The following is a 15,036-nucleotide window of genomic DNA, read 5'->3' on the forward strand; positions in this document are numbered from 1 at the left end:
ATGTACAAAATAGGATAGATATATAGCTACTTTTTCTTAATTCAATGAGAAGACATATTAATAGTGTTTGGACAGGATATCATGTCTGCATCTTGTACTATGAATAACTACTATGAAGACAATAATATGTAATGTATTAATTATTGTAACTATCCTACTAACCTGTTTTGAAACTGTCTCATTTCTACTTGTTTCCCAATAAAACAAATTAAAAAAAAATACGTCGGGAACAGGAGTGGGTTTCAAAGTCAGAAAGACTGGATTGTGAGGCTTGAATGAGGTGACCCTGGCCAAAGACCTAAACTTCTCCAAGCCTCAGTGTTCTCACACATCCCCAGCCCTAAAACATGCTCCTTTATCAGACTCCTGCTCTTTCAACTGGCTCTTGGGAACCAGTTTCTTCTGGATCATATCCAGGAAAGAGAAATCAGCATTCAGACTCTGTGGCTCACTGGCTGACCTCACGAAGGCTCAATTTCAACACCTGTCAAGTGGGACTACTTTATGGGGTCATTGTGAAGATTCAGTGTATTTATTCCTGCTGGGTGCTTAACACAGTGCCTAAGCACAGCGGGTACTTGTCTAGTAATGACTGGTAGTGTTACAGAACCTGAACTGAGTGGGTTTGCCTTGAAAAGTCCTGAATACCTCAGCAACTCCACAGGTTGGAAAAACAGGGTCTGAGGGTCTGGGTCCTCAGGAGCTGAATCACTAGTGTCACTGCCAGAACACAGCCTTCCAAGGGTGTCTCCAGCCCGGGACTGCCTACCCACAAGCAGTGGGATATGAAGACCTATCTTACCAGGCCAAGGTTCAAGGTGTTGTTGTCATCTTCCGGCATGGGCAGGTACACAGCCAGGGCCACACAGTTGGCAAAGATGGTGAGCAAGATGATGGTCTCGAAGGGTCTGATGCCATGGTTAAGGAGAGCCCCCAGTGAGGAGTGCAGCTCACAGGATTGAGGAGAAGAGGGCACTAAGGGTCAATCTGGACTGTGACTACAATGCCACAGGGAGGGGGTTGCTCCTGGGGACAGAGAGCACAGGGTCCATCCCTGCTGTCCTGCAGGTTCCCACTGGGGTACCTGGCTCTCTCCCTCAAGAACAGGTACTTCCTCTTAAGCTCCTGCAGACCTCAGGGCTGGAACCTGGCTGAAACTAAGCACATTTTGCTCCTCCACTCTTAGTACCTCCTATTGTCTGTGCCTCCCATGGAGCCAGGACTTTCTGAGACAGTGGCCAGGCAACCCTCTGAGGGGTCACTTAGAGAAAGGTCCATGAAGACTGGGGGCCAGATGCAGGTTTGAATGAAGCTGCCTTAGGGCAGCCCTGGAGAGAAGGAAGAGCCTTATGAGTGTGCACCTGTCACACCTCCCCTCTCCCAGAACTCTGCTTTTCTTGATTTGCTTTCATTAGAAAGTAAGGGTGTAGAAAGAGCTAGGGAAGGAAAAAGGGTGGGTAGTATGTGGTTGGGGGAAAGGGCACGGGGGGAGGCACCCTGCTGAGAAGGGTTGACTTGAACAATGCCATTTCCTTCCCAGATAGCTCTAGTGTTGGACAATAGAGAAGGCCTTGCAGCAGAGGCTTACAGCAAGAGAAGGGTTGGGGAAGGGAGGATGGAGAAAAGGGAGAAGTGGTGCAGTCGGCCTGCTCTGATCACTGAGGCAGGGAGGGAGAGGCCCAGAGCCTGACCAGGCTGACCTGCCCCCACACGCACTCTCCACTGCCTTCTAGTTATCCCTCCTCCCATCTTCAGATGGGCAGCTGGAGGGAGCCCATCTTCCACAGCCCCGTAGAAATATTTCAAGCATTCCTGATCCTCTCAGAATTCATTCAACATAGGCCTCCTGTCCTCTGTAGCTTCTTCCTCCTTTCCCCAAATAGCCCAGATATTTTCATCACTCTTCCTCCTCTCTGAGCTCAGGCAAAATAGAAGGGGATTTGAAGTCCCTGTCCCTAGGGTAGTAAGTCTGAGCCAAAGCAGCCAGACTTGCTAGGCCCAATCTTGGAGCTGCTAAGGGCAGCCCATCCTTCAAACCCAGTTCTCTTCCAGCTCCACTCCCCAGCCGGGCCTGGGTCCAGGGAAGCCTTCCTTCAACTGTCACACTCTTCACTTTTGCCCCTCCCATCAAGGGAACTGATTTCCTCAGAGAGGCTACTGCTCCCCACCCCCGCCATCTTATTCCAAACTGAGACCATGCCTTCAAAATCCTGAGGGCACCCCACGGGGCTAAGGCCTGAGGCACAGCTGAAAACAGTCCCCATGCATGGCCCACTCCCTCAGATGGTGGATGGTCTCTCTGGTTGGGTGGCCCTTCAAACCCCAGGAAGCCCTCCAACCCCAGCCCTGCTCTCCTGCATAGAGGAGGTCTTTCTTCCTTCCTAAAGGTTCCTCAGGCCCTGCTGAGGCAGCTCAACCCAGCCCAAAGCCCAGTCACCCCAACCCTGCAAGTCTGTGCTCGGTGACCACCCCCACGTCACACACAGTCCCCCACTGCTGGCCTGAAGGATACTTCCATTCCACGATGTTGATGCAGGCCTTCCTCAGGGGGTTCTGCAGGGTCAGACAGAACAAGGCCCGGGGTGGCCTGGGCAGAATCTCAGGAACTGGCTTCTTGGGCTGTTTCTTCCTCAGGTTCTCATCCTGGGGTGAGGACGGCTCCATGGCTTCCCTAGCAACCTCCTGTTTCCCTGCTTCCCCACCCCACTGCCTTCTCCCTGTTCCCCTACCTTGGGAACTGGGTCCGGCTGAGCCTGTCCTGCTGAGCCAGCCTGGTGGGGACAGGACTGGGGGTGGAGGATTACTCTTCCTGCTCCCAGCGAGTAAAATTAGCCTCCTCTGGCTCCCTGCTGCCCAGTCTGAGCTGCTGAGGCCAGGCAGCTGTCACTGCTTCCAGCCCTGCCTCTGACATCCCAATTCGTCCCCTGAGGAAGGTGGGGGCTGGGAAAGGAGCTTACACACAGGCCTAGGATAAAACAGAGGCACAGGTGACTGACACAAGGTTTCAAGGCTGGGGCAGTAGAATTCAGAAAGGGAGCAACTGAGGGGTGCAGTCCCAAACTTCAGACTGGGGCCTTGCGGCACTGTCCCGAGAAAGTGCTGGATGGCTTAGCTCAGCACAGCTCCACAGCACCCCCTACCTCCTATCTCAGTACCTGCAGAGATCTGTGCAAGCCTTCTCCTTCTCACCTGATCACGCCGGCCTCTGTCAGGGAACAGTGAACCCCTCACACTGGGTCAATGGCGACGGAAGGCTCCTAGGACAAGCTCAAAAGCAGTCACTGCTGACCCTGAACCTGCCATACTTCACAGTGACACCAGGCCTCCTCCCTCCCTTAATAGCACGAGGGTCTGAGACTCTACGCACTTCTGCATGCAGACCCTTCAAGAGCTCTGTACACATTAAGAGAACGCCCCCCCCCCACATCCCAGCCCGATGAGGTTGAGTGTGAATGAGAAAGGAGCTGGGGCCAGGTGCCAGCAGACAATAGTCTGCACAGTTCTTTTATTTAGCTCTCTAGTGCAAACACAGTGCTGGTGGACTCCAGAGGCCTGCAAGCCTTAGGGTAGGAACTGTACTTAACCTAGGAAAATCCTGGAGGCCACACCGAGGGATAGGGCATGTGTGTGTGTGTGTGGGGGGGGGGTATGATCGCCCTCCATCCGAGAAGCCAGAAACCCACAAGTGGACACACGTGGCCTCCTTATGAGAACATCTGTGTCCCTGCGGTGCTGGGTGCCCCTCTCAAGGCTCAGTGAGTTCCCCGAACTGAAGCATCTTCCAAATGGGGCACATCAGAATTAAAGCGTTCCAGGGGACTGGGGAGATGAGACAGGGCTGCCCTGCAGGGACAGAGTACAGAGCAGAGTCTCTAGAGTCAGGCTGGGCTCTAAACTTCTTCAACGCAGGCTGAGGCAGAGCAGGAGTTTGACCCAGGGAGCGTCAGTCCTGGGTGGCCCCCTGCAGCTGTCCCAGGCAGCAGACAGCAAGGCACTCAAGAGCTGCTCCGGGCCCAAGATGGTGGGGGCGGGAGCGCACCGGACCTCCAAGTTTTAGTCCCCTGCCCTGAGAAGGGGGGTGGGTAGGGAGCGGGCGGGCGGCTCCCCGGAGTTGGTCCACCGGCTGCAGGGCATCAGTGGCTGGATTCCTCTGACTCAAAGAATGGCGAGCAGGAGAAGCTGGAGGATTCCGAGTGCTCGGGGACCAGCGAGGGGGGCGCCAGAGCCTCGCCATCACCGGGGCAGTCGGGTCCGGAGGCGGCGGGCAGCGAGGGGCCGGGGCTGCCATCAGGGGCCGCGCTCAGCAGCTCCTGCAGGTACTTGATGTAGCGGATGGCGGCGCGCAGCGTCTCCACCTTGCTAAGCCGCTTCTCGGCCAGGGCTCCGGGCAGGTGGCCGCGGAGGCGCGCGTAGCCCTCATTGACGCACTTGACCCGCTGCCGCTCGCGCTCATTGCGCTTCTGGATGAAGGCAGGTTCGAAAGGGCAGTCGTAGACCCCGAAGGCGCCGGGGAAGGGCACGTAGGGCAGCACCCCGGGGTAACCATCGTAGTAAGGCGGCTCGGTGGGCGCCGGGTACAGCAGGAAGGGCGCGTTGCCCAAGGGCTCGGCAGGGCGCAGTGGCGCCGGCCTGGGTGGGGGCACGACACCCAGCTGCATGCAGTTAGGGGACCCCACGGGCCTCGGGTCCACCAGGGCCCGGCAGAAGTTATTGTTCATGGTGTCGCGGGGAGCCGGACCCAGAGTGAGAGGAACCCTGAGTGGTCCCTGCTGGGGGTCTGCCCGGTCTGACCACGGGAACAAGTCACATTGCCAGCAGCACCTCTGCAGCACTTGCTAGGGTCTCTTTTTGTCCCTTGGAGTGGCTTCTAGGAACTCCCTGATGCGAGCCATTGCTCTGGAGAACCGTGGTCCCTTGCAGCGGCTCCGCAGGCACACTTTCCAACCCCGCTCGGGGGCTGCAGATCTCTGAAGGTCCTCGTTGTCTTCCACTCCACTCACGGGCAGAGTCGGAGCTGTGTGACCTGCTCCCTGCAGCCTTGCGTGGGCACCGCCTGCTGACACTAGCGGAGAGCCTTCAAGCCAGTGTGTGTAGGGGGAGCTCCAGGGCCTGGTTCTTGTTCCTCCAGCCTTGGTGATCCCCAGGCTATCTGAGGGTCCCGTGTTGAAGGCAACTGTCAGGACCGCACCACCTCAGCAGAAGGGGACTTTTTTTTTTTTTTCTAAAAAAGAGGATAGTGACTGTGTTAGGGGCTTCTTTGTGTCCCTCTCAGCACCAGAGGGATCGTTGCATTGTGAGGGGGAGGGAGTGTTGCTTCTGGACATGTGCAGATTGGGGTTCAAATCACCCCTGAATAGCCTCCTTGAGCCCTGATTTCCATAAACGAAAGCACTGAAAACATCCCTCACAAGAGATCAATAAGATAGGAGAATCAAATATGGAAAAAGTGTATCCCAAAACCCCACCTCTAGCACCTGGCTGAAGCAAGTGTCCAGTGTTCCCTTTGCAGTTTTTTTGATATGATGAAGTATAAAAATGCCCCATGATGTCATTTCCTTTGAGAATTTGGATTACTTCCAGGAACGAAGATTTGAAAGGGGGCTCAGAAATGACCTATTGGCAGTTGGGACTGCAGCAGCAATCATAAGTTAACCCTTGTCAAGAAAAACTCAGACAGTGTTAGCACTTTCAAAGCCCTCAGTGGGGCAGAGTCAGTGGCCAACACCTTGCCTGCCTGGACCATGTGAGCCCTGGATACACCCTCCGTCCACCCCGGGCTTTTTTCAGAGGAGTTTCTCCTTGCACTGCGGCATACCCTGAGCCCAGTTGGCCTTGACAAGTAATAATGTTCCACAGACCTTGTTGAATAAGTGAGAGAGGGGCTTAGGGGGGAGTGGGGCTTAATTACATGTAGCCTTTCCCAGGTTTTAGGAAGCTGTTATTTCAGAAATAATTGGTCTGTGTTGAGTTTAAGTGCCACCAAGCCTCCTCACCGGTGATTACCAGATCCAGGTTAAGTGTTTCTCCTAGGAAGCCGCTCTGCCCTCGCTGCCCGCTCTTGTGCGTGTCCAGCCTTGAGCACCATCTTAATGCTCATCACACTGTTACTGCTCTCCTCTGTTTTCTGAATGAACAGGTGAGTACTGTGTCCACAGAGGCCAGGAAGTGTGGGGCCATGGGCAGGAGACTGAGCTCCTCCATGAGACAGAAAGGGGCCTGCTCTCTCCCTGATGAGTCGGTCAGTGGCAAACTCAGATTCCTAGGGGCATCCTCTGTGCCCTCCCGCCTTTGTCCTTTAGCAGACCTTGAGTCTTTTCCTAGCCAGCTTTGTCTTCCATGCTGAATGAGAACCTAAAAATAGCAACAAGGATTCAAAGCATCATGATACTTGTGTGTGTTCTCAAGTAAATAAATATGCAGGAGAGAATGGGACCGATTCCCATATACTCCCCTTCTCCACAGTCTCTGAGGGCTTCTTAGTGTTTTAAAGAGAAAGTTCTAGAACACCTCCTCTTCCAAATGAACACATGCTTCCATCGGGTCAGTGAAGCTTCCGATACTCTGCCTCGTCCTCACACCTCACTCTGACTCTGGCTCTGGGGCCTTGGTAGCCCTCTCTGCTCTGCTCAGCCCTGTCATCCATAGGGAAAGGCGCAGACACAGCTTCTGTCATGCTGTGGAGCCTTCTACCTTCTAACAGGGGCTTTCAAGACTGAGAATTCGGAGATTCACCAGGAGCATCCAGAGGACCGCGCTAGTGTCTGCTTCCTCAGTGCCCAGCCCCAGCCCTTCAGTCAGTACCGGGCACATAAAGCCTGCTCAGTGTGCCTGCTAGCAGCTTTCTTCTGTAAGTTTGGCATCCAGCCTGTCCTCCCCCATGTGTTGCCCGTCTGGTTACAGTCAACCTAATTCTTTAAACTTTGATCTGATAGAGGTTAGAAATGTATTTGCATAAATGATAATTTTAAGAGATATGACTTAACCTCTGCTGGTATTTCAATACTCATAGCTTATTTAATTTTAAATTAAATTACTGATATCCTATTTACATTTTTTTTTTCATAAAACTGGCTCAGGCAAGAAGCGTCATGGCAGGACCGTGGGTCACTCTGTGAGTTTTATTTTTGCTGCTAGAACAGAATGGATACCTTGCCAGGGAGAACAAGTAGGAACACACCTTGAGTGCGAGGTTCTTCCCTGTCACAGGCCCTCTACCCTGCACAGGAGCCGAGTGAAGTGGCCTGGCCCGTCATTGCTAAGCAGCCTGATACGCTGTAGAAATACACGGAAGGCCTTCCACACACAGAGATCACACCGGTACTGGTGCAAAGCAGTCACCAGCACTATCATGAAACACCTACAACCACAGCTATTGCTTATCATTTATGACATGCAAGACACTGCTAAGTGCTGGGTATGAGTCATCTTGTTGGTCCTCACACCATTCTTGTTCCTATGATCCAGTTTCCTGGGTGAGCCAGCGGGTACATAAAGGTTAAGTCAGCTGCCCCAGGTGCCATGGTTAGTAAAGATGGACTAATAAATAATAACCAACTTTCTCTTCTTTCCCCAGTATTTCTTCTAGTGTCTTCACCTCGATCGAAGAATCAGAAAGGTTTACAGAAAGGTTTGTTAGATCAATATCTAACAAAAGTATCTTAGTGAATTATGATTCCTGTTGGAGAGAAGTGACACTGCAGTGCAAGGTTCTAGTGCTGGTGTTTACCTCTGCTGTGGCAAGAGTATTGCAGGTCACTTTGGTTGTCCTAGGGAAGACAATGTTCCCTGCAAGATGTTCTTACCAGGGTAGCTCACAGAGTCCTGTCGCTGGGAAAAGGACTGAGTAAAGCACCAGGAGCTACCTGCAGGGAGCTCCCTTGCCTAGGCTTAGGAAACTGCGGTAGATCCCCTGGCAGGGCAGAACCTGGCAGCAGCCAGAGTCTGCCTACAGGTTCAGTTCGCTTGCCTGGGTGGAACTAGCTGTCAACAGCGCCACTGTGTGGTGAGAAGAAGCAATGGCAGGGGCAGGTGGGTGTGGTTCCAGGTCCCCATGGCGCACATAACTGTAATTCCCCGTGGTGTTTTGGAAATTCAGGGTAAGAGAGGACCCTCAAGAAAGAGCTACTGTAATTTCTGTCAGATGACTAATTTTTCCCCTTGAGTTAATGAAGGAATTCGCATCACTTAAATTTTCCTGATCTACAGATAGATAAATAGATATAATTAGATGTATTTTAAAAAATAAAAATAGTTCATTGCTTCAGTACTGGGCAATTTACAGAATGCAAGAGAGTCGAAAATGGCAGACAGCAGCCTTCTCCCCGTGCACTAGCCACAGTGGCCACTATTGAGACCATGCTGTTGAGTGGGGAGTGGGGAGCAGGTCTGGTGCCTGCGGTGGGCAGGTGGTACCAGGCGTCCTGCCACCCAGCTTCTCGGGAGGCATTCTCCAAGCCTTCTTGTCATGCCTGTGACATAGGCACAGTTGTGCCCCATACAGTTTCTATTTGTGGTGGGCCAGCTCTCTCCAGACACTGCAAAGCGCTTTGTGATCTTCAATCCACTGTGCGGCAGAGGACTAACCTGGCAGTTGTGTGCGGGGAGAGGCCCAGCCTTGGCCCTAGCGCCTTCTGCTGCTCATTGTGCAATGTGTGATGTCTGCCTCACCAGCACGAGCCCCTTCCTGTCGCGTGAAGCCGGAGGCTCTACTTGTGACCCCTCCTGAAGGATGGTGGGATGCCATTGCAGCCCGCAGTAGATGGCTATCATCAACCTGCTGATCCTTGTCCCAGACCTCTCCTGGGCACCCTATGCTTACCAGGCTCCCTTGCCCCAGCCTTAGATTCCTGGTGGCCTCCCAGGGTTCTTCTTGCCCCTTACCCAGCCCTCCTGGCAAATTAAGCATGAGAACTCTGGCCTCATACTTTGCTTTGAGGCACACAATTCAGGTTTAATAAATGTTTGTTGATTGACACTGATGGGACCCTCTAGAAAGGGCTGAACTACTCATTCAGCAAAGGCAGATCAGATCTTAGAATAGGGTGGGCTGCTTAAAGAACAGACAACACCATTTACTTTCTCAGCCTTTCTCACTGTTGTCAATGGGGCTCGAGCCAGAGTTGGAGGTCTGAGTCAGAAATGGGCTGAACTCATCCCTTCCAGTGGGAGGCTCCTGGCTCCAGAAGCAGCTTGGAGGACAGTGAGCTCATGACAGTGCCTCTGCTCCTCCCTCCCCCTGCAAAGTCTTCCACAGGTGATCCGCAACAAGTCTGCCCCCAGAGTGTTCTGCCTTCTTAGCCAGGAAAAGGACTCCAGGTGACAGCACCAGCTCTGTAGCATCCCCTCACACATCCCCCTGCCTCCAGGTTACGTGGTCACAAAGCCTTTGTGCAAAAGGTCCTCTATCAGCTACTCAGAACAACACAACTGGGAGTTGCCCTTCTGGCAATTCATGGGGCACATTTGCCTCCTAGAAGCCCAGCGGCTAAGAAACCTGTTTGCCTTTTAAGCAGCATTTCCAAATGGACTACAGAACATATTTTTTGAATTCCTACGCCTAACATCAAATAGAAAGCATTTGAAGAAATTCTGCCTTAATACCTCCAGAATAAACCTCTTTAAAAAAAGCTGTGACCTCTCCTCTGTTAGAGGTCTGCCTTACAGCCTATGTTTCTAGGACACCTCTCCACTCTCACCATGCATATGTCCCACACTTCCAAATCCATATTGTTCAAGTCATTTTTTGATGAGAATGCACACAGTGCAGGGTCAGCAGCCCGGGGGTTGGACTGAGGAGACCAGGCACTATAGGTCAGCTAGTGTGCACCTTTTGCTTCTTCCTCTGCGTGGATGCGCTCTGCCCTCCTGCCTTGGCCTCACTGAACAAGGCCTCACACCTGCTCAGCCCCATGCACCGAGCTCCATGCCATCCCTTCACCTTCAGCTTTGCAAACCTCTGATTGTTCCCAAGCAGCCTGTCTGCAGCCACCAAGAGAAAAGCACCCAGAGAAAAGCACTGCTGAGCTTGGGCACAGGGTGACCTAGCCATCCCTTCAAACATGGTGTCACTTCACTGAGAATCTCAAAGAAGAGGGAGGTGCAGAAGGGAAGGCTGGTGTGGATTAGGCGCCTTGTGGTGGCTGCTGTTTGGCTTGGTGCACTGCTTTCTTAACCCCATGTAATCCTCTCACGGAGAGGAGGTAGGCATCACTGTTTCTGTTTACAGAGGAAGAAACTAAAGCTCAGAGAGGGTGGAGACCTGCTAAGGGTTACACAGCTTGGTTGTTGCTTACCAGGGTGGTTGGGTTCAGGCATGAGGATACACAGGGGTCTCCAGCCTTTTTTGGGGATTCATGATCATTACAGGATCTCCTAGGCCCAAGTTGAGTGAGTGGTTTGGTCCTTCTTAATGCCATGACTATAATCTGGTACTTGGAGACTTTCCAAGAGGCAGCTAGCTTCACTCCCCAAGAAGGATACCAGGTTTCCACCTCTGAGCTCCCCCAGGGTGCTGGAAGGAAAATCTTAGAGCACTTCCCTGCTCAGGGGCCAAGTACTACAAGTCAGTAGTCTTGCCCAACACCCACCCAGTGCTCACCTGTGTGCCAGTCATTGCAATAAGGGCCTCAGGATTCTCACTACAACCCTACAGTGTCAGCACTGATACTGGCCCCCAAACCACTCACCAGTGAGGAGACCAAGGTCCACAATAGTGAAGCATCATGCACAAGGCCACACAGCTGGTACAAGCCAGAGTTAGGATTTACACCCAGGCACTTGGTCTCCTGAGTAAGCACTACTTGTTATAGACATAGTGGAATCCAGTCCCACCTGAGAGGTGAAAGTAGAAAGGAATCAAGAGAAGGAGGACAACACCTTCCCAATGCAGGGTGAAGGAAGATACGCTGTGTGCCCATCTCAGCCCTGCTCCTGACTCTAGAGCTAGGAGGACTGGGCAGTACTGGGCCCAAGACACCCAGGGCTGGGGGTGATGGCCAAATAAACAAGCTGGTGAGGTCTCCTTATGAACCGTGGAGTTCCAGACAGAGAGCAAAAGGCTGTCATTACTGACCTTTGCGATTGTCATTTTAAAGTCAGCAGCCACAACCAGTGCCATCCTCTCTCTGTGTGATAAGAGGATGGGGAGAGAGTATTTGGACCGCTTTTCAGATATCTTTTCAAGCACGCAGTGAGCTTTGGGAAAGATGCTTTTTTGCATTTATCACCAGCAGATCTGCTCGATTTATGTTCAGAAACAGTGACCTGCTCCTAGGTGCCGCTGGGAGCTTGGAATTCAGAGCATGCCTGGACCAGAGAACAACTAGCCCTTCTGTGGCCCTTCCATGGGCATGATCAATCTAAACGACACACTTGCATGTGTGTGCACAAACATACAGACATTAATGTTCCCAGCAGGGCAGACACTATTTGATAGACAGGAAAATTGAGATACAGAGAGGTAAAGTAATTTTCCCAAGGTTAGATGGCTAATGAAGGCTGAACTTGGGATTCGTGGGAACCTGGCGCACAATTAAGGACCAGCCAATCAACATCATTCTCTCTGGGGTGACTGAGACTCAGAAGGCAGAGAGTCCATGTCATACATTACTCCTAATCCTTTACCTTACTCTTTACCCTAAAAGGAGGAAGAGGAGGTGGTTGTAGCTTAGAAGCCAGGACAACTGGAATAAGGGCCAGTTATCTTGACCCACAACCACCTATACATGTGACTCAGTGGACAGACAGGGACAACTGCTCCTTACCATGGAAGAAGGGGCTCCTCAAAGGAGTCCAGCAGCTCTGGGCTGGCAGGGAGCACTGCAGGTTGGGAGAGAAAGGGGGGAGCACAGGATAGAACCTGATCTCCCACGGGGCTGTTACCTACTCGGTCTAGCTGCATATTATTCTCATCCCTGTTCTGAGGACCACTGGCATGGGGTAGGTGCCAGTACTTTTGGATTCATTGATGTTTATTTTTAAGAAGGACAAAGAGAAAAGAAAAGCATCCTATGGGCATCCTGAAGGCATGGTCGGGGTGAACCAGGAAGTTATAGGGAAGACATCAGCTTTAGCTCCAGAAGTTCAAGCTGGGATGGAGCCTCCAATGGTGTGGAGTAGTCAGTCAGTCTTGGAGATAGAGTCACAGCCTGGGAAGTCATGGAGGCTGGGGGTGGGCAGCAGGTACGCTGACCCCAGGTGCTGCCCAGTGGGCCTCCGGGCCCCTGCCCTGTGAGCTGCTCACCCTCAGCATGGCCATCTCCTCCCTGAGCCTCCTGTCCTGGCCCCCTCAGGCAGCGCTCACCTCAGGCAGAGCCATGCTCGGATCCATCTCACAGAGCAGCTCAGGGAACAGAGAAAGACCCTAAGGGATTCTCACTCATTTCTCCATGAAAAGAATATGTAGGTGACGTGTATTCTGTGGGGCGGGGCTTAGGGGGAGACCTCTAGGGAGCCAAAGAGGAAACGACTGAGGTTCCCCAAACTCAAAGGCCAACGGGCTTCAGTTAGAGATTGAGAGAATTCGGAAGTAGAATGTCACCTCCTGCTACACAATTTAAGGGACCATGGCCCTGCCACAGGGAGGGAAGGGAAGCGTGAGAAGACCAACACAGTTGAGCATTTGTGATGCTTCACACATAGGCTGTCATCTGAGTCTCAGGGGGTCCTTGCCACGTTCTCAGCGCCCTCCACAGAAGGAAGCAAAAGCCAGAAGAGCTGAGACCTGTGTCCAGGATAGACTGTGTCCCTGGCTTCTTCCCACTACCACCAGGTCCCTCTCATGGTGGCCAAGGTCCTTGAAGTCCCCTGCATATCCAGGACATGCCTGGGGTTTTCCCACCTGTCTTGTGTTCGCCATATCTCATTGAACTGTGGCTTAGAACCAGGCTTTGCTGCTTCCAGCAACGGACCTTGAGCAAGCCTCTCCTCTCTCCTCCTCTGTAGCACTGACTTCCCCAGGTCAAGGTCAAGGAGGTCAGGCCTTCAAGGCTGCCGAGGGCTCCAGGAGCAGCAGTTGCAGCCCCTGCGCCTGCTAATGCTCTCCCTGCTCTGGTCTTGCCCGCTGCTGACTCCCCGGATGAACACAATTCTATTCATCTCCCAAAACCTTGTCCCACAGACAGTCACTACCTCCCTGCCGTCCACAGTGCCTTGCTTGTCACGTACAGTTCCCAGGGGACTGCTGGTCCCATCATCCCTGAACATTTTGCCTTTGCCCACACCAGCCAGCCTGCCTCTGCTTTCTCTGCTCCATCAGCTCCTGCCTTACCCGCTCAAAACCTGTGCTCACGAGCTGCTTCGCTCTAGGAGACTGGCTGTGCGCCTTTCCGCCCACCCCAATCTGCCTTCTCCTCCTCCTGGAACTGCTTGAGCCTCTCTGTCTGTGGAGCCTTCTGTGCCTTCTGCTTTACCTGTTCTTTCTCCTTCTCCTCAAAACCCTAGAGCCTTTGTGTGTGGGCCCCTTGCTAATCACAGTGTCCTCTTGCTTTGCCATTTACCTTGCCATCTTGCTTTCTTAAGGAGTAGGAAGTCCCTGGAAAGGCCTAACCGCACCCTGTACCCCTTGAACCTCGACAGGGCCAGGCACGGCTCACCACTTCCTTTGCATGTCCAAAAAGCAGGCTCAGGTGGAGAGGTGAGCCAGTGTGCAGGCCTGCAGCCCTATGTGTGTGTTCCCAACCCTGAACATAGTATGGCAAAGCTGCCACTCGCATGAGCCACGTCTGTCATGCCTGATGTGTGTGGTAGGTCAGCCAGGCAGAGGTCAGGGCCCTGAAAGTACAAAACCCACCCAATGCTAACTGCTTCCTCCAGGAGCAGCATGAAAAGCACAGGCGGAAAAGGGCAGAAACGCAGTGCTTTAGTCGCAGAATCTTGAGTTGCATTGCAGGGAAAGAGATGATGCGGCTCTTCACTGGAGAACCATGTGCTAGCCATTTATTTAATCTCCTCAATTTCCCTTCCAGGTAAATTTGTATCACTTTTACAGATGAAGAAACCAGGACTCTGAGAGCTAAAGTGAGCTTAGGGGAGACCACACTTCAGTAAGTAGCACAATGAAGAACAACAAAAATAGGCACAAGAGGGTTTGCCTAGTGTGCATGACAGAAAGAGAGAGAGAGAGAGAGAGAGAGAGAGAGAGAGAGAGAGACAGACAGACAGACAGACAGAGACAGACAGACAGAGACAGACAGAGACAGAGAGACAGACAGAGAGAGACAGAGACAGAGACAGAGACAGAGACAGAAACAGACAGACAGAGAGAATGCACAGGTAGAGAGAGCATCTGCCCTGTGCTATCTACTAGTTTGCTCACTTGATTCTCACAGTAGTTACTTGAGGCAGATACCGCTATTACCCCATTTAAGCAGTGCTGGCACAGAGACCACATAAGCCAATGGACTGTGGTCACACAGCTGTTAGGTGACAGAGCTTGGAGCTGAGCCCAAGCAGTGTGTTCAGGAGGCCTTGCCTCTGGCTGCCGGCCTGCCCCTCCTAGGACTGGCCCTGCTCTCAAGTTCAGACCAGGCCTAAGCTCTCCCCTGCCTGACCCCCGGCATGTTTTTGCTTCTCCCTGAGAAAGGCTCCCCTCACTGATTCTCCTCCAGAAAATCCACTGTAATCTCTGGACAATGACAGGCATCAGACCAAAGACAGTGGGCCCTCCAGAGCCAGCATGGGCGGGTGGCAATGGCCTTGGAGGCACAGCTAATCTGCCCTTCTCCCCTTAAGGTGGCAGGGCTCTGTTTCCTTCCCCTTGAGTAGGCGAGCCACTAGGGGGGCTGAGCCCTGAGTCAACAGTGCTCCTGGCCTCCCTCCCCTCCCTATTTCAGGACTGAACTCCAACACAACCGCAGCCTCAGTGTTCACACAGTTACCGGTCGCTTCTCTGGAATTCGCTCCTCCAGCGCTGCTGATCCTAGCCCGTGGCTCCCAGGGGACTGCAGGACTCCCGTGCGCTCGCCTGCCCTGCAGTACCTGTGGCGGCCTCTGCCTGGCTTCCCCACCACAGCATCAGGAGCCAGGTACACTTTACCT

At 52.8% G+C, this 15,036-nt stretch overlaps 2 protein-coding genes across 2 annotated transcripts in view; both read right to left on the reverse strand.

Moving 5' to 3' along the window:
* The window catches only part of Cacna1s (calcium voltage-gated channel subunit alpha1 S), a 73,904-nt gene extending 71,047 nt beyond the window's left edge, over positions 1 to 2,857 (reverse strand). The window contains exons 1-2 of the mRNA XM_004625329.3: positions 2,513 to 2,857; positions 803 to 908 (exon numbers count right to left, since the gene is read on the reverse strand). Of these exons, the coding sequence (XP_004625386.1) occupies positions 803 to 908; positions 2,513 to 2,664 (258 nt within the window). The 5' untranslated portion in view covers positions 2,665 to 2,857. The remainder of the gene's footprint in view (positions 1 to 802; positions 909 to 2,512) is intronic.
* Positions 2,858 to 4,133: 1,276 nt separating this feature from the next.
* On the reverse strand, positions 4,134 to 4,718 carry Ascl5 (achaete-scute family bHLH transcription factor 5). The gene has a single exon (XM_004625447.1). The coding sequence runs from the start codon at positions 4,716 to 4,718 to the stop codon at positions 4,134 to 4,136; it is 585 nt and encodes a 194-aa protein (XP_004625504.1).
* Between the last annotated feature and the right edge of the window lie 10,318 nt (positions 4,719 to 15,036).

Source organism: Octodon degus, unplaced genomic scaffold, assembly GCF_000260255.1.
Source record: "Octodon degus isolate 3935 unplaced genomic scaffold, OctDeg1.0 scaffold00009, whole genome shotgun sequence".
NCBI classification, from domain to species: domain Eukaryota; kingdom Metazoa; phylum Chordata; class Mammalia; order Rodentia; family Octodontidae; genus Octodon; species Octodon degus.